The sequence below is a fragment of the Bufo bufo genome, chromosome 6 (genome assembly GCF_905171765.1).
Source record: "Bufo bufo chromosome 6, aBufBuf1.1, whole genome shotgun sequence".
NCBI lineage: Eukaryota > Metazoa > Chordata > Amphibia > Anura > Bufonidae > Bufo > Bufo bufo.
The window spans coordinates 37,147,283-37,170,500 of NC_053394.1; the positions used below are offsets into that span (position 1 = coordinate 37,147,283).

At 48.4% G+C, this 23,218-nt stretch overlaps 1 protein-coding gene across 1 annotated transcript in view; it reads left to right on the forward strand.

Annotated features, from left to right (window-relative positions):
* LOC121003104 (canalicular multispecific organic anion transporter 1-like) overlaps nt 1–23,218 on the forward strand; it is a 150,565-nt gene that overhangs the window by 69,864 nt on the left and 57,483 nt on the right. Inside the window, exons 11-17 of the mRNA XM_040434682.1 lie at nt 14,667–14,732; nt 14,825–14,962; nt 15,422–15,568; nt 16,779–16,863; nt 18,294–18,360; nt 18,791–18,917; nt 19,036–19,212. Of these exons, the coding sequence (XP_040290616.1) occupies nt 14,667–14,732; nt 14,825–14,962; nt 15,422–15,568; nt 16,779–16,863; nt 18,294–18,360; nt 18,791–18,917; nt 19,036–19,212 (807 nt within the window). The remainder of the gene's footprint in view (nt 1–14,666; nt 14,733–14,824; nt 14,963–15,421; nt 15,569–16,778; nt 16,864–18,293; nt 18,361–18,790; nt 18,918–19,035; nt 19,213–23,218) is intronic.

Consider the following 23,218-nt stretch of genomic DNA (forward strand, 5'->3'; position numbering starts at 1 on the left):
TGACAGTACCCCCCCTTTCACGAGGGGCCTCCGGACACTCAGGACCAGGTCTCTCCGGATGAGAGGCATGGAAAGTCTGAATTAACCTGTTGGCGTTTACCTCTGACGCTGGAACCCACATTCTTTCCTCGGGACCGTAACCCCTCCAATGCACCAGATACTGAAGAGAGCGGCGGACCCGACGAGAATCAACAATTCTGGCTATTTGAAACTCCAGATTACCATCCACAATAACAGGAGGAGGTGGCAGCGGCGATGGTTCAAGAGGTGGAACATACTTCTTGAGTAACGATTTACGGAAGACGTTATGGATCTTAAAAGTCTGAGGTAGCTCCAGGCGAAAAGCCACAGGGTTAATGACGGCTACTATTTTATAGGGACCAATGAATCTAGGACCCAGTTTCCAAGAGGGAACCTTCAACTTAATATTCCTAGTAGACAACCACACATAGTCATTCACTCCTAGGTCCGGACCTGGCGACCGTTTCTTATCGGCCATGCATTTATATTTACCACTCATCTTTTTCAAGTTAACTTGCACCTTCTGCCATACCGATGAAAGAGATGAAGAAAACCTTTCCTCTTCGGGAACCCCAGAAGACCCCCCCTCTTTGAAAGTACAAAATTGGGGATGAAAACCGTATGCACCAAGGAATGGTGACTTGCCAGTGGACTCCTGATAATGATTATTTATGGCAAACTCAGCTAACGGTAAATATGATGACCACAACTCTTGGTTTTCAGACACAAAACACCTTAAATATGTTTCTAGGTTTTGGTTGGTACGCTCAGTCTGTCCATTCGACTGAGGATGGAAAGCTGAGGAAAAGGACAAGTGAACCCCCAAACGGGAACAAAAAGCTTTCCAAAACTTAGAAATAAACTGGGTTCCCCGATCTGAAACCACATCGGAAGGGACCCCGTGAAGCTTCACGATTTCACTGATAAACACCTGAGCGAGAGTTTTAGCATTAGGAAGTGCGGGTAGCGCAATAAAGTGTACCATTTTGCTAAACCTGTCTACTACTACCAAGATAACTGTTTTACCCGCCAACAACGGTAAGTCAGTGATGAAATCCATTGACAGATGTGTCCATGGCCTATTGGGGATGAAAAGTGGCAATAAAGACCCTGCTGGACGTGTATGAGAGACTTTCGTGCGTGCACAAGTAGAACAAGTAGACACGAAATCCATTACATCCTGACGCAACCTTGGCCACCAAAAACGACGAGATAAAAGCTCCAAGGTTGCTTTACTACCCGGGTGTCCAGCAAGTGCCGAATTATGATGTTCTTTTAATAATTCAAGACGCAGGTTTAACGGTACAAACAATTTCTCTGAGGGGCAAGAGGCCGGGGCGTCCCCCTGAGCCTCTAACACCTTTCCCTCTAGAACAGAGTGTACAGCAGAGACAACCACTCCTCTTTGTAAAATAGGTACCGGATCACAAACATTACCCCCTCCAGGGAAACTACGAGATAATGCGTCTGCCTTGGTATTTTTTGCCCCAGGACGATAGGTGATTACAAAGTTAAATCTGGTAAAGAATAGCGACCACCTAGCTTGTCTAGGGGTGAGACGTTTAGCCGATTCTAGGTACAGAAGGTTCTTGTGATCCGTAATCACCGTGACGGGGTGGATTGCTCCCTCTAAGAAGTGACGCCACTCTTCAAGCGCCAGTTTAATCGCCAACAGTTCCCTATTTCCAATATCATAATTCTTCTCTGCAGAAGATAATTTTTTGGAAAAGAAAGCGCAAGGACGCCATTTGCCAGGAGACGGACCCTGAGACAATACAGCTCCCACTCCCACCTCTGACGCATCTACCTCGACAATAAAAGGCTGGGAGACATCAGGTTGAATTAGAACAGGTGCCGAGGTAAACCTCTCCTTTAGAGAGGAAAATGCATCTTTAGCGGCGTCCGACCATTTGGAAAAATCCGTCCCCTTCCTAGTCATGTCGGTAAGGGGTTTAACGATCACTGAATAATTTTTAATGAACTTTCTATAGAAATTAGCGAAACCCAAAAACCGTTGTAGGGCTTTAAGGTTCTCAGGAAGATCCCAAACTAAAATTGCCTGGACCTTCCCAGGATCCATGCGGAAACCTGACGCAGATAATAGATATCCCAGGAACTGTAATTCCTGAACAGCGAAGACACATTTTTCAATTTTCGCATATGATTTATTCGTCCATAGGACCTGCAGTACTTGCCTGACATGCACCTCATGTGTTTTCAGATCAGCTGAATAAATTAAGATATCATCTAGGTATATGACTACAAACCTGCCGATGAGATGACTAAAAATATCATTCACGAAATGTTGGAAGACAGCAGGGGCATTGGTCAGACCGAAAGGCATAACTAGATTTTCATAATGCCCCTCAGGGGTGTTAAAAGCTGTCTTCCACTCATCCCCTTCCCTGATACGAATCAGATTGTAGGCCCCCCTAAGATCAAGTTTGGAGAACCACTTAGCACCCGCAATCTGATTAAAAAGGTCAGGAATGAGAGGAAGAGGGTATGGGTCACGGATGGTTATCTGGTTTAACTCACGGAAATCTAAGCAAGGACGCAGGCACCCATCTTTCTTTTTAACAAAGAAAAACCCTGCAGCCACGGGTGAAGAAGAGGGTCTGATGTGTCCCTTAGCCAGACTCTCGGAGATATAATCTTTCATGGCTTGTCTCTCGGGACCCGAAAGATTATACAACCTGGACTTGGGTAATTTTGCCCCGGGAATCAGGTTAACCGGGCAATCATAAGGACGATGAGGTGGTAGTTTCTGACAACCCTTTTCCGAAAAAACGTCCTCAAAATCCGAAATAAATGTAGGTAGGGAAGCTATGGAGGCGATTAAGCAATTGTTATTTAAGCAATTCACTCTGCAATGCTCACTCCACTCCAATATCTCCCTGGCCTGCCAATCCACCACTGGATTGTGCGCTACCAACCAGGGAAGACCCAATACCACCGGAGAGGGAAGGCCCTCCAGAACGTAACATGCAAGACACTCATTATGGTGGTCCCCTACCCGAAGGTGTAAATTACGAACAATGTCGGTGAGGTTTCTCTGAGACAGAGGAGCAGAATCTATAGCGAATACGGGAATAGGTCTCTGCAGCGTACAGAGAGACAAACCCATAGTGCGGGCAAAATGGGCATCAATCAAGTTTACCCCTGCTCCACTGTCTAGAAAAACAGAAATAGACTCCGTCTTAACACCAAAAACAATGACCGCTGGTAACACAAATTGAGATGTTCGTATGGAGGAAACGTATACCCCACGGCTGACATCCTCCGCACAGCCCGGGGTTAGTAGTTCCGACGGTCTTTTGTTTTTGAGAAAGGAGGGACAGACATTAATGAAATGACCCCTCCCCCCACAGAAAAAACAAGCCCCCCCCCTACGGCGAACCTCGGGAGGACGGACCTGACGAGAAGTTCCGCCTAGCTGCATAGGCTCATCTAAGTCAGTACAGGCTGACTGTTGCTTGGGAGAGGTAACCAATTGCTCCGGAATTTTTTGATCTCTCCCTAAGACGTCTATCTATTCTGATAGAGAGGGACATAACAGCATCAAGGGAAAGGGGGGTCTCATACAGCGCCAGTACATCCTTAACCCTTTCAGATAACCCAGAGCAGAACTGACTCCTGAGAGCCGTGTCGTTCCACTGAGTATCCGTAGCCCACCTACGGAACTCTGAGCAATATTCCTCTGCTGACCGATCTCCCTGTAGGAGTCTCCGTAACTTCGACTCAGCCAGGGCGACTCGGTCAGGGTCATCATATATGAGACCCAAAGCCCCAAAAAATCCCTCCACTGACCGAAGAGCATGAGAACCAGGGGGTAACGAGAACGCCCAGGATTGCGGATCCCCCTGAAGCAGGGAAATGACAATCCCTACCCGCTGTTCTTCATGACCTGAGGAGTAAGGGCGCAACTTAAAATATAATTTGCAGGCCTCACGGAACGTCGCAAATTTGTCCCTTCCCCCAGAAAATCTGTCGGGAAGAGCATCCTTGGGTTCAGTGACAACCTGGTTACCCATAGCAACCGCTGGGGGTGCGGTCTCCTGCATTTGCTGCTGTTGTTGAACAGACGCCTTCAATCCTGCCACCTCCAAAGACAGGCTTTGAAGCTGTTCTGCCAAGGCATCAATAGGATCCATATTGGATTCTAAGTAGAGAGAGAAAAAAAAAACAACAATTAAAAAAAATATATATATATATATATATTTTTTTTCTCAAAAAGTAAGGGCCAGTTATAATATCACGGTCGGCGTGGCTATCACATACGTGACACAGAGGGAGGGAACGAGGAAGGCCCTGCCCAAGAGAGAGGGAAGATGGTGACCCCTGACTCACCTGGCGGCTGGCACCTGGCTGCCCTGACGTCCCTAGACGGGTTCCTCACCCGTAAGCCGATCACGTGCCTAAAGCCCTGGCTTTCCCTGAGCTGAGCCCTAGGTAGTGAACAGGGCGATGGGAACACTAGTCCGCACCACTAACTCTAAGGGAAAACACCAAGGGGAGGACAGACAACACAGACTCAACATATATTCCCAGGTGGGCGACAACAGGAGACAACAATAAGCCAAACAGGGATCCGGAGGGAAGCACACAGGAACAACAACCAGGATTAACCACTCTTGATACCCTCGTGACAGCACCCCAAAGGCAGCTTCAAGGAGTTCCCTGGCATGGCACTTCTTTAAACAATGTGCTGACGACAAGACCCGAGTGGTTTGCACGCTGTGCCATCAGAGCCTGAAGCGAGGCATTAACGTTCTGAACCTTAGCACAACCTGCATGACCAGGCACCTGCATGCAAAGCATGAACTGCAGTGGAGTAAACACCTTAAAAACAAAGAAGTCACTCAGGCTCCCCCTGCTACCTCTTCTGCTGCTGCCGCCTCGGCCTCTTCTGCTGCTGCGGCCGCCTCGGCCTCTTCCTCCGCCTCTGGAGGAACGTTGGCACCTGCCGCCCAGCAAACATGGGATGTACCACCAACACCACCACCTGCGTCACCAAGCATCTCAACCATGTCACACGGCAGCGTTCAGCTCTCCATCTCACAAACATTTGAGAGAAAGCGTAAATTCCCACCTAGCCACCCTCGATCCCTGGCCCTGAATGCCAGCATTTCTAAACTACTGGCCTATGAAATGCTGTCATTTAGGCTGGTGGACACACACAGCTTCAAACAGCTCATGTCGCTTGCTGTCCCACAGTATGTTGTTCCCAGCCGCCACTACTTCTCCAAGAGAGCCGTGCCTTCCCTGCACAACCAAGTGTCCGATAAAATCAAGTGTGCACTGCGCAACGCCATCTGTGGCAAGGTCCACCTAACCACAGATACGTGGACCAGTAAGCACGGCCAGGGACGCTATATCTCCCTAACTGCACACTGGGTAAATGTAGTGGCGGCTGGGCCCCAGGCGGAGAGCTGTTTGGCGCACGTCCTTCCGCCGCCAAGGATCGCAGGGCAACATTCTTTGCCTCCTGTCTCCTCCTCCTCCTACTCAGCTTCCTCCTCCTCTTCTTCCACCTGCTCATCCAGTCAGCCACACACCTTCACCACCAACTTCAGCACAGCCCCACACCGCACTGGAGTTGTGGCGGGGTATAGAACAACAGACCGACGAGTGGTTGCTGCCGGTGAGCCTCAAGCCCGGCCTGGTGGTGTGCGATAATGGGCGAAATCTCGTTGCAGCTCTGGGACTAGCCGGTTTGACGCACATCCCTTGCCTGGCGCATGTTCTGAATTTGGTGGTGCAGAAGTTCATTCGCAACTACCCCGACATGTCAGAGCTGCTGCATAAAGTGCGGGCCGTCTGTTCGCCCTTCCGGCGTTCACACCCTGCTGCTGCACGCCTGTCTGCGCTACATCGTAACTTCGGCCTTCCCGCTCACCGCCTCATATGCGATGTGCCCACCAGGTGGAACTCCACCTTGCACATGCTGGACAGACTGTGCGAGCAGCAGCAGGCCATAGTGGAGTTTCAGCTGCAGCACGCACGGGTCAGTCGCACTGCGGAACAGCACCACTTCACCACCAATGACTGGGCCAACATGCGAGACCTGTGTGCCCTGTTGCGCTGTTTCGAGTACTCCACCAACATGGCCAGTGGCGATGACGCAGTTATCAGCGTTACAATACCACTTCTATGTCTCCTTGAGAAAACACTTAGGGCGATGATGGAAGAGGAGGTGGCCCAGGAGGAAAAGGAGGAAGAGGGGTCATTTTTAGCACTTTCAGGCCAGTCTCTTCGAAGTGACTCAGAGGGAGGTTTTTTGCAACACCAGAGGCCAGGTACAAATGTGGCCAGACAGGGCCCACTACTGGAGGACGTGGAGGACGAGGATGAGGAGGAGGTGGAGGAGGATGAAGCATGTTCACAGCGAGGTGGCACCCAAAGCAGCTCGGGCCCATCACTGGTGCGTGGCTGGGGGGAAACACAGGACGATGACGATACGCCTCCCACAGAGGACAGCTTGTCCTTACCTCTGGGCAGCCTGGCACAAATGAGCGACTACATGCTGCAGTGCCTGCGCAACGACAGCAGAGTTGCCCACATTTTAACGTGTGCGGACTACTGGGTTGCCACCCTGCTGGATCCCCGGTACAAAGACAATGTGCCCACCTTACTTCCTACACTGGAGCGTGATAGGAAGATGCGCGAGTACAAGCGCACGTTGGTAGACGCGCTACTGAGAGCATTCCCAAATGTCACAGGGGAACCAGTGGAAGCCCAAGGCGAAGGCAGAGGAGGAGCAAGAGGTCGCCAACGCAGCTGTGTCACGGCAAGCTCCTCTGAGGGCAGGGTTAGCATGGCAGAGATGTGGAAAAGTTTTGTCACCACGCCACAGCTAACTGCACCACCACCTGATACGGAACGTGTTAGCAGGAGGCAACATTTCACTAACATGGTGGAACAGTACCTGTGCACACCCCTCCACGTACTGACTGATGGTTCGGCCCCATTCAACTTCTGGGTCTCCAAATTGTCCACGTGGCCAGAGCTAGCCTTTTATGCCTTGGAGGTGCTGGCCTGCCCGGCGGCCAGCGTTTTGTCTGAACGTGTATTCAGCACGGCAGGGGGCGTCATTACAGACAAACGCAGCCGCCTGTCTACAGCCAATGTGGACAAGCTGACGTTCATAAAAATGAACCAGGCATGGATCCCACAGGACCTGTCCATCCCTTGTGCAGATTAGACATTAACTCCCTCCCCTTAACAATATATTATTGTACTCCAGGGCACTTCCTCATTCAATCCTATTTTTATTTTCATTTTACCATTATATTGTGGGGCAACCCAAAGTTGAATGAACCTCTCCTCTGTCTGGGTGCCGGGGCCTAAATGTGTGACAGTGGCCTGTTCCAGTGGTGGGTGACGTGAAGCCTGATTCTCTGCTATGACATGAAGACTGATTCTGTGCTGACATGAAGCCAGATTCTCTGTTACGCGACCTCTCTCCTCTGCCTGGGTGCCTGGGCCTAAATATGTGACAGTGGCCTGTTCCAGTGGTGGGTGACGTGAAGCCTGATTCTCTGCTATGACATGAAGACTGATCTGTGCTGACATGAAGCCAGATTCTCTGTTACGGGACCTCTCTCCTCTGTCTGGGTGTCGGGGCCTAAATATGTGACAGTGGCCTGTTCCAGTGGTGGGTGACGTGAAGCCTAATTCTCTGCTATGACATGAAGACTGATTCTCTGCTGACATGAAGCCTGAATCTCTGTTATGGGACCTCTCTCCTCTGCCTGGGTGCCTGGGCCTAAATATGTGACAGTGGCCTGTTCCAGTGGTGGGTGACATGAAGCCTGATTCTCTGCTATGACATGAAGACTGATTCTGTGCTGACATGAAGCCAGATTCTCTGTTACGGGACCTCTCTCCTCTGTCTGGGTGCCAGGGCCTAAATGTGTGACAGTGGCCTGTTCCAGTGGTGGGTGACGTGAAGCCTGATTCTCTGCTATGACATGAAGACTGATTCTGTGCTGACATGAAGCCAGAATCTCTGTTACGGGACCTCTCTCCTCTGTCTGGGTGCCTGGGCCTAAATATGTGACAGTGGCCTGTTCCAGTGGTGGGTGACGTGAAGCCTGATTCTCTGCTATGACATGAAGACTGATTCTCTGCTGACATGAAGCCTGAATCTCTGAATTGGGACCTCTCTCCTCTGCCTGGGTGCCTGGGCCTAAATATGTGACAGTGGCCTGTTCCAGTGGTGGGTGACGTGAAGCCTGATTCTCTGCTATGACATGAAGACTGATTCTGTGCTGACATGAAGCCAGATTCTCTGTTACGGGACCTCTCTCCTCTGTCTGGGTGCCAGGGCCTAAATGTGTGACAGTGGCCTGTTCCAGTGGTGGGTGACGTGAAGCCTGATTCTCTGCTATGACATGAAGACAGATTCTGTGCTGACATGAAGCCAGATTCTCTGTTACGGGACCTCTCTCCTCTGTCTGGGTGCCTGGGCCTAAATATGTGACAGTGGCCTGTTCCAGTGGTGGGTGACGTGAAGCCTGATTCTCTGCTATGACATGAAGACTGATTCTCTGCTGACATGAAGCCTGAATCTCTGTTATGGGACCTCTCTCCTCTGCCTGGGTGCCTGGGCCTAAATATGTGACAGTGGCCTGTTCCAGTGGTGGGTGACGTGAAGCCTGATTCTCTGCTATGACATGAAGACTGATTCTCTGCTGACATGAAGCCTGAATCTCTGTTATAGGACCTCTCTCCTCTGCCTGGGTGCCTGGGCCTAAATATGTGACAGTGGCCTGTTCCAGTGGTGGGTGACGTGAAGCCTGATTCTCTGCTATGACATGAAGACTGATTCTCTGCTGACATGAAGCCTGAATCTCTGTTATGGGACCTCTCTCCTCTGCCTGGGTGCCTGGGCCTAAATATGTGACAGTGGCCTGTTCCAGTGGTGGGTGACGTGAAGCCTGATTCTCTGCTATGACATGAAGACTGATTCTCTGCTGACATGAAGCCTGAATCTCTGTTATGGGACCTCTCTCCTCTGCCTGGGTGCCTGGGCCTAAATATGTGACAGTGGCCTGTTCCAGTGGTGGGTGACGTGAAGCCTGATTCTCTGCTATGAGATGAAGACTGATTCTGTACTGACATGAAGCCAGATTCTCTGTTACGGGACCTCTCTCCTCTGTCTGGGTGCCTGGGCCCAAATATGTGACAGTGGCCTGTTCCAGTGGTGGGTGACGTGAAGCCTGATTCTCTGCTATGACATGAAGACTGATTCTCTGCTGACATGAAGCCTGAATCTCTGTTATGGGACCTCTCTCCTCTGCCTGGGTGCCTGGGCCTAAATATGTGACAGTGGCCTGTTCCAGTGGTGGGTGACGTGAAGCCTGATTCTCTGCTATGAGATGAAGACTGATTCTGTACTGACATGAAGCCAGATTCTCTGTTACGGGACCTCTCTCCTCTGTCTGGGTGCCTGGGCCTAAATATGTGACAGTGGCCTGTTCCAGTGGTGGGTGACGTGAAGCCTGATTCTCTGCTATGACATGAAGACTGATTCTCTGCTGACATGAAGCCTGAATCTCTGTTATGGGACCTCTCTCCTCTGCCTGGGTGCCTGGGCCTAAATATGTGACAGTGGCCTGTTCCCGTGGTGGGTGACGTGAATCCTCATTCTCTGCTATGACATGAAGACTGATTCTCTGCTGACATGAAGCCTGAATCTCTGTTATGGGACCTCTCTCCTCTGCCTGGGTGCCTGGGCCTAAATATGTGACAGTGGCCTGTTCCAGTGGTGGGTGACGTGAAGCCTGATTCTCTGCTATGACATGCAGACTTATTCTCTGCTGACATGAAGCCAGATTCTCTGTTACGGGACCTCTCTCCTCTGCCTGGGTGCCTGGGCCTAAATATGTGACAGTGGCCTGTTCCAGTGGTGGGTGACGTGAAGCCAGATTCTCTGCTATGGCATGAAGACTGATTCTCTGCTGACGTGAAGCCAGATTCTCTGCTATGGGACCTCTCTCCAATTGATATTGGTTTATTTTTATATATTTTATTTTTATTTTAATTCATTTCCCTATCCACATTTGTTTGCAGGGGATTTACCTACATGTTGCTGCCTTTTGCAGCCCTCTAGCTCTTTCCTGGGCTGTTTTACAGCCTTTTTAGTGCCGAAAAGTTCGGGTCCCTATTGACTTCAATGGGGTTCGGGACGAAGTTTGGGTCGGGTTCGGATCCCGAACCCGAACATTTCCGGGAAGTTCGGCCGAACTTCTCGAACCCGAACATCCAGGTGTTCGCTCAACTCTAGTCGTGACGCCAGTTGCAGTTAAGCAACAAGGGCATGGAGTCCCCTTTGTAGATGGTAGTGTGGGTACCCAGATATCGGATTTCCAGAGTGGTGTAGAGTGACCTACACTCTCTCTGAAGGTGTTGTAAGCACGTGTTATGGTGCTCCTACCTGGATATCCTTGGATCCCAGACGTGGTGTAGTCCGAAGCAAGTGCAAAAGTGGGGTTGTTGAACTTGGGTGATGAATAAGTAGAATCAACGGAGTCCAGACTTTGCATTAATGTTGAACACAGCTTTACTTGGCATAAACGATAATCTAGTTTCCAAAGGGTATCTTGGTCATCAGCAGGTATTGGCTTAACTTTGGCAGGCAAACACATCTGCAACAATCTCAGCTCTGCTATGCTGTAGCTTTATCAGCTCTGCTATGATAGCTGGGTTAAATAGGAACTTTTCCTCTTCTGCTGGAATTTTACTTAGCTGTCTGTGGTCTGTCTCTCACTTTAATCCTAGGAACTTCTTCCTGGCTTCAAGCTCTCTTAGCTTGGGGTTAAGGTAATGCAAGCCCAGGAGGGGACAAGCAACCATGTAGACTTCAAAGGCTCGGCCTCTGGGCCTAACAGAGCAGACAGTGCTCTGCTAGACAACACACAACCTTTTCCCAGGTGGGGGTAGTCTAGACTGACTCACTAACTAAACTCTTCCCTATCTAGAGAGGGCTGGAAGGTAACTAGAAGGTTCCTCTCCATGGAAACTAGTTCTGCCAATGCTGCTGCCACCTGCTGTTGAACCAGGAAGATTATACTTTAACATTGTTTTACAAGGAAACACATTCACATATTGCAGGAAATGGCAATAAATATCTAAGATGACAAAGGATCACAGAATGCAGATAGTTGGGGGTACAAAAGGATGTGGTAATGCCACTATGGGGCATTACAAATGCAACAGAACATATGGTCTCCGCTGGAAGTGCAATTACTCTGTCTAAGGAAGGAGAGTAATGCTACAGTCTGTATAGGATCCAGTGGTAACGCAATTACTCCATGGAATGAGGATTATGTCACAGAATGTACAGTATCCAGTGGAAGTGTAAATACACCCACTATGGAAGGAGGGCAATGCTACCGGGAATATACGGTATGATCCAGTGGTAGTGCCAATACTCTGCCTAGGAAGGAGCGTAATGGTACAGGACGCACAGTATCCAGTGATATTTCTAGTACTCCATCTATAAAAGGAGAGTAATGGGACAGGCTATACAGTATCCAGTGGTGAAGTAAATACTCCACCTATGAGAAGAGGCCTTGCTACCGGATGTATAGGGTCCCATGTGCAAAAACCCTGCCTATGAAAAAAAAAACAATGATACAGAATGGATAGGATCCAGTGGTAGTGCAAAGACTCCGCCTAAGAAAGGAGGGTAATGCTACAGGCTGTACAGTATCCAGTGGTAGTGCAAGTATTCCATCTAAGAAAGGAGGGTAATACTACAAGCTGTACAGTATCCAGTGAAAGTGGAATTACTCCGCCTAAGGAAGGGGGTAATGCTACAGGCTGTACAGTATCAAGTGGTAGTGCAAGTACTCCACCTATGGAAGGGGGTAATGCTACAGGATGTACAGTATCCTAGTCGTAAGTAGCTAGCGGTAGCACGCTGCCTATTGTTTGGGGGCGGAGCTCAGTGGGCCGAAGATATGGGCGCAAAGTTTTGCGCTCTGAGAGTACAGTCCCCGCCCCCAAACACTCTGGTAGAACGTGGCATAGTAGGCCACAGAGCCGGGGCCTCATGTACAGGTGGGGCGACCGTAAGAACTTCCGGCTGGGAGAGCAGTACATGGAGGGAGAGGGAGTGTCAGGGGGATCTTGCCCCCCGAACAGAGGAGGCCGGGAACGGGCGTACCGATGCCCAGTGAGAGATAGCAGCGGCCGCCCAAGGAGGCCTGTGAGCGCTGGAGTAATGCCAGGCCTGGAGGAAGGTGAGGGGGCTGGGGACCGAGGGACTGAGAGGCCAAGGTTTTGAGGAAATAAAACCTTTACTGTGTTTACTTTAGAGAACACAGGAGAAGGGGACCCAGCAGAAGGTTAGCCCCTAGAACCCAGTACAGGGAGGAAGGTTAACCCCTGAGGGGTGTTGGGGGGGGATGGTGGCGGGGGCCAGCAGGGAAAGGTAGGTAATACTTACCTAGACGGTTTTGCCCACCTTGATTCTAGCAGTGTCACCTTTTTCAGTGTGTTGCCCCTTGGGGAGGGTGGCTACACTGGTAACAGGGGGGACTTCTGGAAGTAGCAGATAAGGTGACACTGTAGCTGGTGGGTTACAGCGGATTTGAGATCCACTGTTCCTCCTTGTCTTCCAGAGGTGGGGAACGAGCAGCGGGCTTGAGGACCCACTGGTCTCCCCCCTCAAGTGTGGGGTAAAACAGGTGGTTGGAGGCCGTCTGTAGTCCGCTCAGAAAAAGAAAAAAGAAAATTATCTTTGGCAGACCTGCAGGAAAACATGTCTGCCTCCTACAGACACTAAACTAAAACTGATTAGCTCAGTGTCTGCAGGAGGGGTATAGCTGAGCTAGTGGCAACAGCTATACGCATGGTCTTCTGTGTCCCCCAATGATACGAGCGAGAAAATCAGTGTCTCTTTAAAAAGGTTATCCAAGACTAAAATTTTTTTTAACAGGCCTCTTCAGATTCGCTGGACCCAGGGTGGGGTTCATAGTTACCTGGTCCCCGCCACTGGATTCTGGCTGCATCGCTCCACTGCCACCTCATCAAGTTCCGGATCTCTGGGAATCAACATCCTGTTGATGGGCGTCATGTGACTGCTGCAGCCAATCACTGGCCGCAGCAAAGACCTGTCACCTATGTGGTACAACATTGGGTCACTTGCCACACAGTTGACAGGTCACCGCCCATAAACAGCATATTGATTCCCAGAGACCTCAGACCTGCGGATGTGGCAGTGGAGCGATGCAGCCGGAATCCAGTGGCAGGCACTAGGTAAGTTTAAACCCCGCCACGGGTCCAGCCACTCTGATGATGTCTGTTAAAAAAATAAAGTTTAGTCTTGGATAACCCCTTTAAAGTAGTTTTCCTTACTCTGCTTCTCTAGCTGACTTTGATATCCAGGCATGGGGTGTACACTTTAGGTAATGCGATGCAACTACAGGGCTGTTTCCTCTAATGGCAGACAAAAACGCTGCTCCTTTTTTTAAAAGGTTGCTGTACTTGCAGTACATGTCCACAGAATCCACCTTGGGGTGTGGGTATTTCTGATAGTGGGCCAAACTGTTATTTGGTATGCTCAGGCATCACGCTCCTGAATATGGACGCTATACAGTTCTTAGACAGGTTATCTCTACTGGGCTTTCTCTACACCTCTGTTATATCTGGCCTGCTTTTGTAGTTGTTGTCTCTGGCCCAGCTGTGGATAGATTTGGGTCCAGGCTGGCTCATGATTCAGCAACAAGTGCTCCTCTCACTATTCAGCCTAAGGGTGCATTCACACAACTGCGTATCCCCAAAAAATGCAATTACTCCTGTGTTGCATCTGGGTTTTTATCTTTCTTTGTATGCATCCATTGTAACCATGCCTATTCTGGTCTGCAGGAAAAGAATAGGACATGTTCTATCTTTTTTGCGGGTCATACGAATGTGGACAAAATACAGTAAATACATGTAATACACAGAAATACATACTTTTGCACATTGCGGTGTACTGCGACTCTGGAGCGGGATACTGCAGGGGTACCATGGCTGTCTCTGCTATGAGACTCTGTGGCTGCCACTAGTTGTGGGCACTCTGTTGGTCACTATTATGTGGGCATAATGGCTGTCAATGTTATTGGGACTCTGTGGCTGTCGCTGTTAAAGGAGTTGTCTAGCATAGGAAAAGCACAGCTGCTTTCTTCCAAAGTCAGCGCCACATCTGTCTACAGATTGCGCGGGGTATTGCACCACTCACTTCAGTTTAGCTCTGCTGCAGTACCAGACACAACCTATGGACAGGTGTGGTGGTCTTAGTAAGCCTTGTTTTTCTTATCCTGGACAAACCCTTTAAGAGGGGAACAGTGACTCTGTGGTATAGGAGCACCATGGCTGTCAGTGTTATGGGGGAACTGTGGCTGCTACTGTTATGGAAGCACTTTGTGGGGTACTGTGGCTTTCACCTTCATGGGGGAAACATGAATGGTACTGTTGGGGGCACTATAATTTTTTGTCCAAGGGCAATAGTTTGAGGAAGTAGGCGATAATGACCCTAGAGGGAGGGCGAGGCCTGCGACTGGTCTTACATGGAGGAGGGGACCACTATTCGGTTCTATGGCTGCCTCTATGGCACATACACATAAAGTCCAATCTACTCTTGTGTTCTGCAGATGAAAAACATGAAAAACAAAGATAAACGGCTGAAAATAATGAGTGAAATTCTGAACGGCATAAAGGTGAGGGTTGTTATTACTCGGCTTGTGATGTATTTAGCTGCTTTTTGAATGTTTGCCGCCATATTTACTCTACGTCATGTGTTTTGTTCTAGATCTTGAAGTTGTACGCCTGGGAGCCTTCATTTGAGAAACGTGTGCAGGAAATTCGTGAGAAGGAGCTGAAGGACCTGTTACGCTTCGCCTATCTATTCTCTGTCTCCATGTTCATATTCTCCTGTACCCCGTTTTTGGTAAGAATCAGTTAATACCCTGTCACATGTCTTATGTTATAGTCACATAGGGCCCCATTTATCAGAACTGTCTAATAGGAAAACTCATTTCTTAAAGTGTTCTGAAAAAAATCAAAGGTGAGCCTTGATTGGTTGCTATGGGCAACTAAGACAGTCTTCCTATTAGACAGTTCTAAATGAGGCTCATAATCTTTTCTTTCATTGTCGGTAACTTGAGAAATAAAATGTTACCCGACAGGTTGCTATAGACAACTGTGCCATTTCCCACATAGGCCTCTTTGAAGTTACAGGCTTGTCTCCCATAGCAACCAATCACAGTACAGCTTTTATTTTACCAGGGCAGTTTAAGAAATGAAAGCTGATCTTTGATTGGTTGCTGTGCGCAACAAAGAGTCTTCATTTTACACCGTTTTTAGAAATCTGCCTAAACTACTATGATACTGTTTCTCATTTTTGCAGGTGTCGGTGGCCAGTTTTGCGGTTTACGTCGTGGTTGATCCAAAAAATATACTGAATGCAGAGAGAGCCTTCACATCCATCTCCCTGTATAACATTCTCCGATTCTCCCTCTGCATGCTGCCCATGCTTATATCTAGAATGGTGCAGGTAAGTAAAAGATCTTCTATATACATCTATCGTTTTAGGTTTTATTCACACAAATTGAATGTACATATGTGTGGACGCAGGCTGCACACGGACCCATCGTGGTGCCATCCATACCTCCTTCCGAGGATCCTTGCGTAGAAATTCAGGGCGTGCACTATTCTGCTCCATTTCTCATGGCCTTGGAGACCATTGGGTGTCGGGTCTGTGTCCTGCATTTGTAACACCCCAAAGTGGTGTTACCACTTCTGCACCTTGCTACTGTCTTTGTTGGTCTAACCTCATGTCATCTTATGCATTTATTCCAGGTCCTCCACACTGTTCATTCCTAATGTTATGTAACTGTTTATAACATGTAATGTGCCTGGTTCACCAGCAGGTGGCAGCAAACACGGCAGAGCTATACTTAAATAAAGTGGAACTTTCCATTTCATTCTAACCACCCTCTGTAGTGGGGGTGGGCTAGCCCTACTTCAAACAGGAAGGGAGGGGCAGAAGTTCTAGTAAGTCTAGTGTACCCCCTGTTAGGGGAAGGGTGTGCAGGGGCACGTCTCTGCTGGACGTGCCCACGCCAGCCAGAGCACCCTAAGCTCTGCTGGCCACAGAGGCCAAAGCTTGAAGCCTCAGGAGCCAGGAAGAAAGTTCCCTGGCATAACCTAGAGTAAGACTACAAAGTGAAGTGCAGCATACAGAAGAAGCTGAGTTATACAGCCAGCCTGTCAGTACAGCAGAGTCAGAGAGAAACAGATATAGCACAGTTTAGTTTGCCTGCCAAAGCTTGGGGTCCAGCCATGTCCAGGAAGGAGCACCGTGACATGGATAAAGAGACTTTTTAGGCCGCACTATACCACTCTGCATTTCCTACACCTGGGATGCGCGTGTTATATAGAGGGCCCCAGGGAGAGGCGCTAGTTGCACATTGACATAGAGACCTATTGTCGTATTGAAAATGCACCTATGTGTTGCAGCTGCAACATGGATGCCAGATGTGCAGAATACACGCATGACCAGGGTGGGGAAGACCGTAAAAGTTATGTCTGGATCCTCTGCACAACATGTCTTTACTGAGGGGCTAGGGGCACCCCCTGGGCAGGGGCTCTTGGGCACTGCTCAAATAGTCAGTTTTTAACTTTATTAAGAACGTAACTATAGTTGTACTGTGTGTAACCACTGTGTATATAACGGTCTTCTATTGACTATTTCCAATTTCCAGACAAAAGTATCCTGTGCTCGCCTGGAGAAATACTTGGGAGGAGATGACTTGGATAACTCTGCCATAAGCAATGATCCCACTTTTGGTAAGAAGTAAACATCAAAGTCTTATCCATATTCATACATTTAGAGCATAAAGTGGTAGCCCAGTGGTTGCAAATGCTGATTTATCAAGATCGGTATGTTCTACTTCGGTCTTCATATGCCCTTCACCGCCAGAGGATGCATTCATGACAACGTGCAGTCTGTGTGTCTGATTGAAATCTATGCCAGTTCGTGGCTGGCGTAGATTTCAGTCATCGTTTATGCCAGTTTCCAACATAAAAGATAATAAATAGGCTGATGGCCCCACCCATTTACTGCCTTCGCCATGCCTCCTATTTGGAAACTGACGAGGGCAGCATAAAAACTCTAATTTAGTCGCAGACCCCAAGTTTGTGACTGTTTTACGATAAAACAAAAAAAAAACTGGAGTAAGGGGGAGATAAGTCTCCTCTTTCTAAATTCCCACTACATTGGTCTTATGAATTGCCTGTAGATGTGACTACTATAGTCCAGTATTTATTTTGCAGCAGGGTTGTACATAGGAATCATAGGGCCCAATAGTAAAATTTGAGTTTGAAGGAGTTGGCCCATGAACAACATTTATGAGACTTATGGGTAATGCTCCATGGGAAAAGAATATGCAAAGAGATATCTCCCAAGGAAAGAAAACCATCTCGCTAGCGCCACCTTGTGGAAGTTGCTTTCTAGGAGTCAAATTCCGGCTTGGTGTGATGCCTTGATTGCAGCTTAGATGGCCTCCTGGGTCTCCTTAAAGAAACCAGCTATGTATAGAGATTTACTGGAAGTTAGTTCAAAAGTCGGATTTTGACTCATATGGAGCCATTTCCACAAGAGATGATTCTCTTCCTTGGGCAATACCTCTTTGCATATTCTTTCCAAATGGAGCATTGACAATAACTTCCATACCATAAATCACTACCAGTAAGTTTCCATACATAGCTGGTCTCCTTAAGGAGAACCAGCACTCTGCCTAATCCACAAGTTAAAAAAAAAATGTTTTTTGCTATGGGGTCCTGTGATAGTGGCGCAGATACTTCTGAATACCATATTTTTCAATGTATTTATGGAATAGAACTGGCTTCATAAATAAATTGATAAATCTACTCCATACAGCTCCAAACCCCCTGCTTCACTTTGTATGGTACATACTAAGACTCTGGTGGCCTGCAGCCACCTCTAGGGGGAGCTCTCTGCATGTATTTGTACAGCTACTAGTGAACTTAGAGGAAGCTGTAAAAATCTCTATGCTGTGACTCCCCTGAGCGGCAGCTGCAGGAAAATAATGTGACCCTGTGTCGGGAACTAGGAGCAGCTCAACTTTCTGCCCCCCTCGAACCACAAGCCACATAGCAATTGCATCTATTGTAGGCACAACAGTTTTCCAGTCTAAGACTTGCTATGTTTTATAGTGTTTTGGTTCATAATGTGAGACGTACCTTATCATTCACAGATGCTGCTATCCAGTTTTCTGATGCCTCTTTTACCTGGGAACCGGGCACATCTCCAGCAGTGAAGAAGTAAGGCGATATTGCATGTTGCCCTGATGTGTATTGCAGCAGAAGCAAAATAATGGAGGCACTTTTATTTTGCCACAAACCAAAATAATAATAGTAGTATTAGCATAATAATACAGCACGTGGTACAGAGATAAAAACCCAAGGTAGTAAGTTAGTGACACCTATCGCCTGTATTTCTACATTCATCTACTGATTGCTCTATGTTGGTGGATACCAGGTTCTTGACGTCTAAGTGTAGTCATGTCAGCTGAGGTTTCAAGCTTTGCCAAGTGTACAACTATTTTTAAGGTGGACAGGTCCTTTATGAATTATCAATATCTCCTAGGTGGCCCACTGTAGTAGAAGTAGATGTTCCCCCTCTAGGCTTAGCATGGGTAAATTTGACAATTTCGTACATGTCTATCTACACCTCTGATGTTCATATGTGCAGTGTCAACCTGAATATCAAGGAAGGTAACCTGGTTGCAGTAGTTGGTGGGGTTGGTTCTGGGAAATCGTCACTTGTCTGTGCGATGCTTGGAGAAATGGACCATGTCTATGGACACATCAACATAAAGGTATAACGTGAACACTGTATTCTGTGAGTTCCATCTCCTGTCTAAAATACTGCACATAGATTTGTATAACATTATGGGTAATATAATATCTTATTAGTAGTGCAACTTTGTGTTTCAGGGTTCTGTGGGCTATGTTCCTCAACAAGCCTGGATCCAGAATGCCACGCTGAGAGATAACATCTTGTTTGGGTCACCTCTAGATGAGGCGCGATATCAGCGGGTTCTAGAAGCCTGCGCCTTGCTTCCTGATTTACAGATGCTGCCGGGAGGGGATATGTCTGAAATAGGAGAAAAGGTGATCCTGTTAAGAAAAAGTGTTTTGCTTTATTGTTTCTGCACTGTATGGGTGGTGGCATTCTTTTGGTACCATATAGCAATATGACTTGGGTGTTTAGGCAACTGTTTTGTATTTCATATAGAATGATTATATAGGCCCTGTAGGGCAGTATTATTTCAGCATTGTATTTGAGTGTTATTTAAACACTGAGCCACTTTAGTTTTAGGCATGATATAGAGGTGGCATTTATACACTGTGTAGGCAGTGGCGAACCTTAAATGGAGGCAGACCACTCAACTGCTATAGGGGCCTGGGGGACGGGACCCGGTGCTGAACTCCTTCTCTTTCTAATGTGCAAGCACTGCACCACCACTAGGGACTCAGGGCAAACACATAATTAAAGCTTCTATTTTAGTCAATTGTACCTGCATCACAGCTTTGTAGTACATGGGAAGTAGAGATGAGTAAATTTTTTAAAAATACTGTGAAATTCGCACTCCTTTTTATACTGTCATCAGCTGATTCCACAGATTTCTACAGAACCTGTTCTGTTACATGATGATATAAGTAGAGGTCCCCCCCCCCCCCCCCCACCCCGACAGAGTGGAGAGGGTGTCAGCAGTAATCCATCAGAATTGCTAAGGCCAAAAAAAACTGGAGTGGATCCAAAACAGAGATGACATGTGAATGGAATATTTGCATGTCTTCTGTGTTTTGTACCCACTCCTGCTTTTGGCTACCAAATCATGAGCCAATCCTGATGCGAAATAGGGCCCATGTCATACAGGCCTTATGGCTGCTCCAAAGACAGGTTCAGTTGTGTGTCTCATTTTTCTGTCCTGAGAGATCAGAAGAAGGTTAAAATAAATGGTGATGTCAACAAGGCCAAACAGGGAAAATGGCATCTCCGTCATAGTGGTGATGTGGCAACTTCATGAGGAGTCCACACAATGGCCCAGTCACAGAGTGGGGAGGTGGGTAGGTGGCAGTACCAGCACAAGATGGTGGGTGTCAGTAGGAGCACCTGGCAGCAGGTGTGTGGCATCAGGCGGGTGGCAGCATCAGAATTGTGGCTGAGGCAGGTAGCCAGAAGAAACTGGTCTCTTTTAACAAAGTTTGGGTTTGGCTCCACAAATGATCTAGTCTGATGCATCAGGTACTGATGTTTGGAAATCCTGGCTGATCCATGCCTGATTCATCTTCACAAAGTTCAGTCTCTCCACATTTTGGGTGAAAAGGCAAGTTCTCCTTGGGGTAACTAAGGTCCCCGCCACACTAAACACCTGCTATTATGCCACACTACTGGCCGGGCAGGAAAGCTTGTCCATGGCAAACTCGGCCAGTTGTGGCCACAAACCAAGTTTGGCTGTCCAGTAGGGGAATCTTCGATGTGGGGTGGCAGGGTGCATTCAAAGTATGCCACCACCTGCTGGTTCAGGTTCTGCTCCATGTCTTGCTGCTGGTGGGTGGTTTCCTCACTAGGTGGGAGAAGAAAACTGCTCATCAGAGACTCTAGACTTATGTTGCTGCTGATGTAGCTGGTACTGCTCCTGCCTCCCCACCCCTCTCCTCCAGCCATGGCAGTGGAACGTGAGCGCAGATGGCCTCCCCGGTCAGACCTTTGTGAGGATGGCCGATGGCGCACATAGGCAGCAGACAACTTACTACATAGGATGTCTAGCTAGTAGTTCAGTTTATCCTCCTTCTCAGCAGGTGAAAAAAAAGGCCCCCATTTTCGATGGGTAGCAAGGGTCTAAGAGAGCCAGTAGTCATCCCTCTGCCGAATGGTGACAATTCGGCTATCACTAAGCAAGACACTGCGCATGCATTGGACCATTTGCGCAAGTGACTCGGAGGGACTCCCTGCCTCCATCTCCACTGCATACTGCCACTGTTTGTCTGGGTCATCTGCTGGGTCTTCCTCATTGCCCTGTAGCTCCTCCTCTCCTGTCACCTGGGCAGAAAAACCACCCATTTCGGTATACATTGCTTGTGCATGAATGTCCTCCTCCTCCTCTTCCAGTTCAGCCCCACAGGGCTCATGTGGCCGTGAAATGTAGGCGCTGTCCCCTGGCCAGCCAGAATTAGCAGCATCTTCTCCAGGACATGAATCAGTGGAATGATGTTGTTCATCCCGTAATCCTGGCGACTGACAAATAAAGTGGCCTCCTCAAAGGGCCTGAGCAAACTGCAGGTGTTATGCATGAGCTGCCACTGGCTAATGTGGAAGTTACACAGTGGAGTACTTCTGTCCGCCTGTAACATCAAGAAATCATTTATGGCCTTCCTCTCTTCATATAGTCGGTCCAACATATGGAGGGTGGAGTTCTAATGGGTGGAAACATTGCATATCAGTGGATGTTTGAGAACTCCCTTCTGCCTTTGCAGCTCAAGGAGGGTGTGCTTTGCAGTGTAAGAGTGGCTTAAGTGCATGCACAGTTTCCTGGCCATTTTCAGGATGTCTTGCAGATGGGTGGAAGACTTCAGGAACCGCTTCACAACCAGATTAAACATGTGCCCATGCAGTGTGCATGGCTCAGCCCTCCTTGACGCAGCGCTGACACCATGTTGTTCCTGTTGTCGGTGACCATGGTTCCTATTTTGAGTTAGTGAGGCGAAAGCCAGGATTCGATTTCTAGATGTAGGACGTGGAGCACTTCCTCCCCAGTGTGACTTATTTCGCCCATTCAATCTATGTGCAGAACACCGTGACACCACCATGCCCTGCACATGTGGTATGCTGGAGGAGCACTCCGAATTGTCCTCGCAGTGGAGTCTGAGGACACGGTGGAAGATGAGAAGGCAGAGGCGGACATTGGCACAGGACCCACAGCTTGAGAGCATGGAGGCAGCAGTGGCGTCACTTGGCCAAGTTGCTAGTGTGGCTGGGAAGGAACCACATTCACCCAGTGGGCCGTAAAGGACATATATTTTCCTTGACCATAGTTACAGCTCCACACATTGGCGCTGCTGTGAACTTTAGCAGACACCAACAGGCTCAAGGACTGGCCCACTTTCTGTTCAACATAAGTGTGCAGGGCTGGTATTGCCTATTTTGCAAAGTAATGACTGCTTGGGACTCTCCACCTTGGCTCTGCACAAGCCATCAGTTCTCTGAAAGGTGTAGAGTCCACCACTTGGAAAGGGAGGGACTGCAGCACCAGCAACTTGGCCAGGAGCACGTTCAGCTTCTGCGCCATTGGATGAGTGCACATGTACTGTTGTCTTTTTGCAATTGCTTCTGTGGAGCATCAGGACCAGTAGATGATGGGAAGGAAACACAGCTCCCTTCTGCTGAGGTGGTGGAGCCTTGACTGCAGAAAAATGGGTGCTGGCTAGGGATGAGCGAACCCGAACTGTATAGTAAAAGTCTGTGTTCGGGTTCGGTGTTCGGCGCTTTCTTGGCGCTTTTTGAAAGGCTGGAAAGCAGCCAATCAACAAGCGTCATACTACTTGCCCCAAGAGGCCATCACAGCCTTGCCTACTATTGGCATGGCTGTGATTGGCCAGTGCAGCATGTGACCCAGCCTCTATATAAGCTTGGGTCACGTTGCGCTGCACGTCACTCTGCTGATTCAAGCATAGGGAGAGGTTGCAGCTGCGAAGTTAGGGCGAGATTAGGCAGTGATTAACTCCTCCAAAAGACTTCATTCTGTGATCGATCTGCAGCTGTGGATCATTGAAGTGCTAATATTGACTTGCTCACTTTTTTGAGGCTGCCCAGAGCGTTTTTAGATCACTTTTTTTCTGGGGTGATCGGCGGCCATTTTGTGACTTGTGGTGCGCCAGCACAAGCTATCACCAAGTGTATTTAACCATCAATAGTGTGGTTATTTTGTGCTATATCCTACATCAGCTGCAGGCTGAGCCTGTGTCACCGAAGTGCATTTAACCATCAACAGTCTGGTTATTTTTTGGCCATATACTACATCAGCTGCTGGCTGAGCCTGTGTCACCGAAGTGCATTTAACCATCAACAGTCTGATTATTTTTTGGCCATATACTACATCTGGTGCAGGCTGAG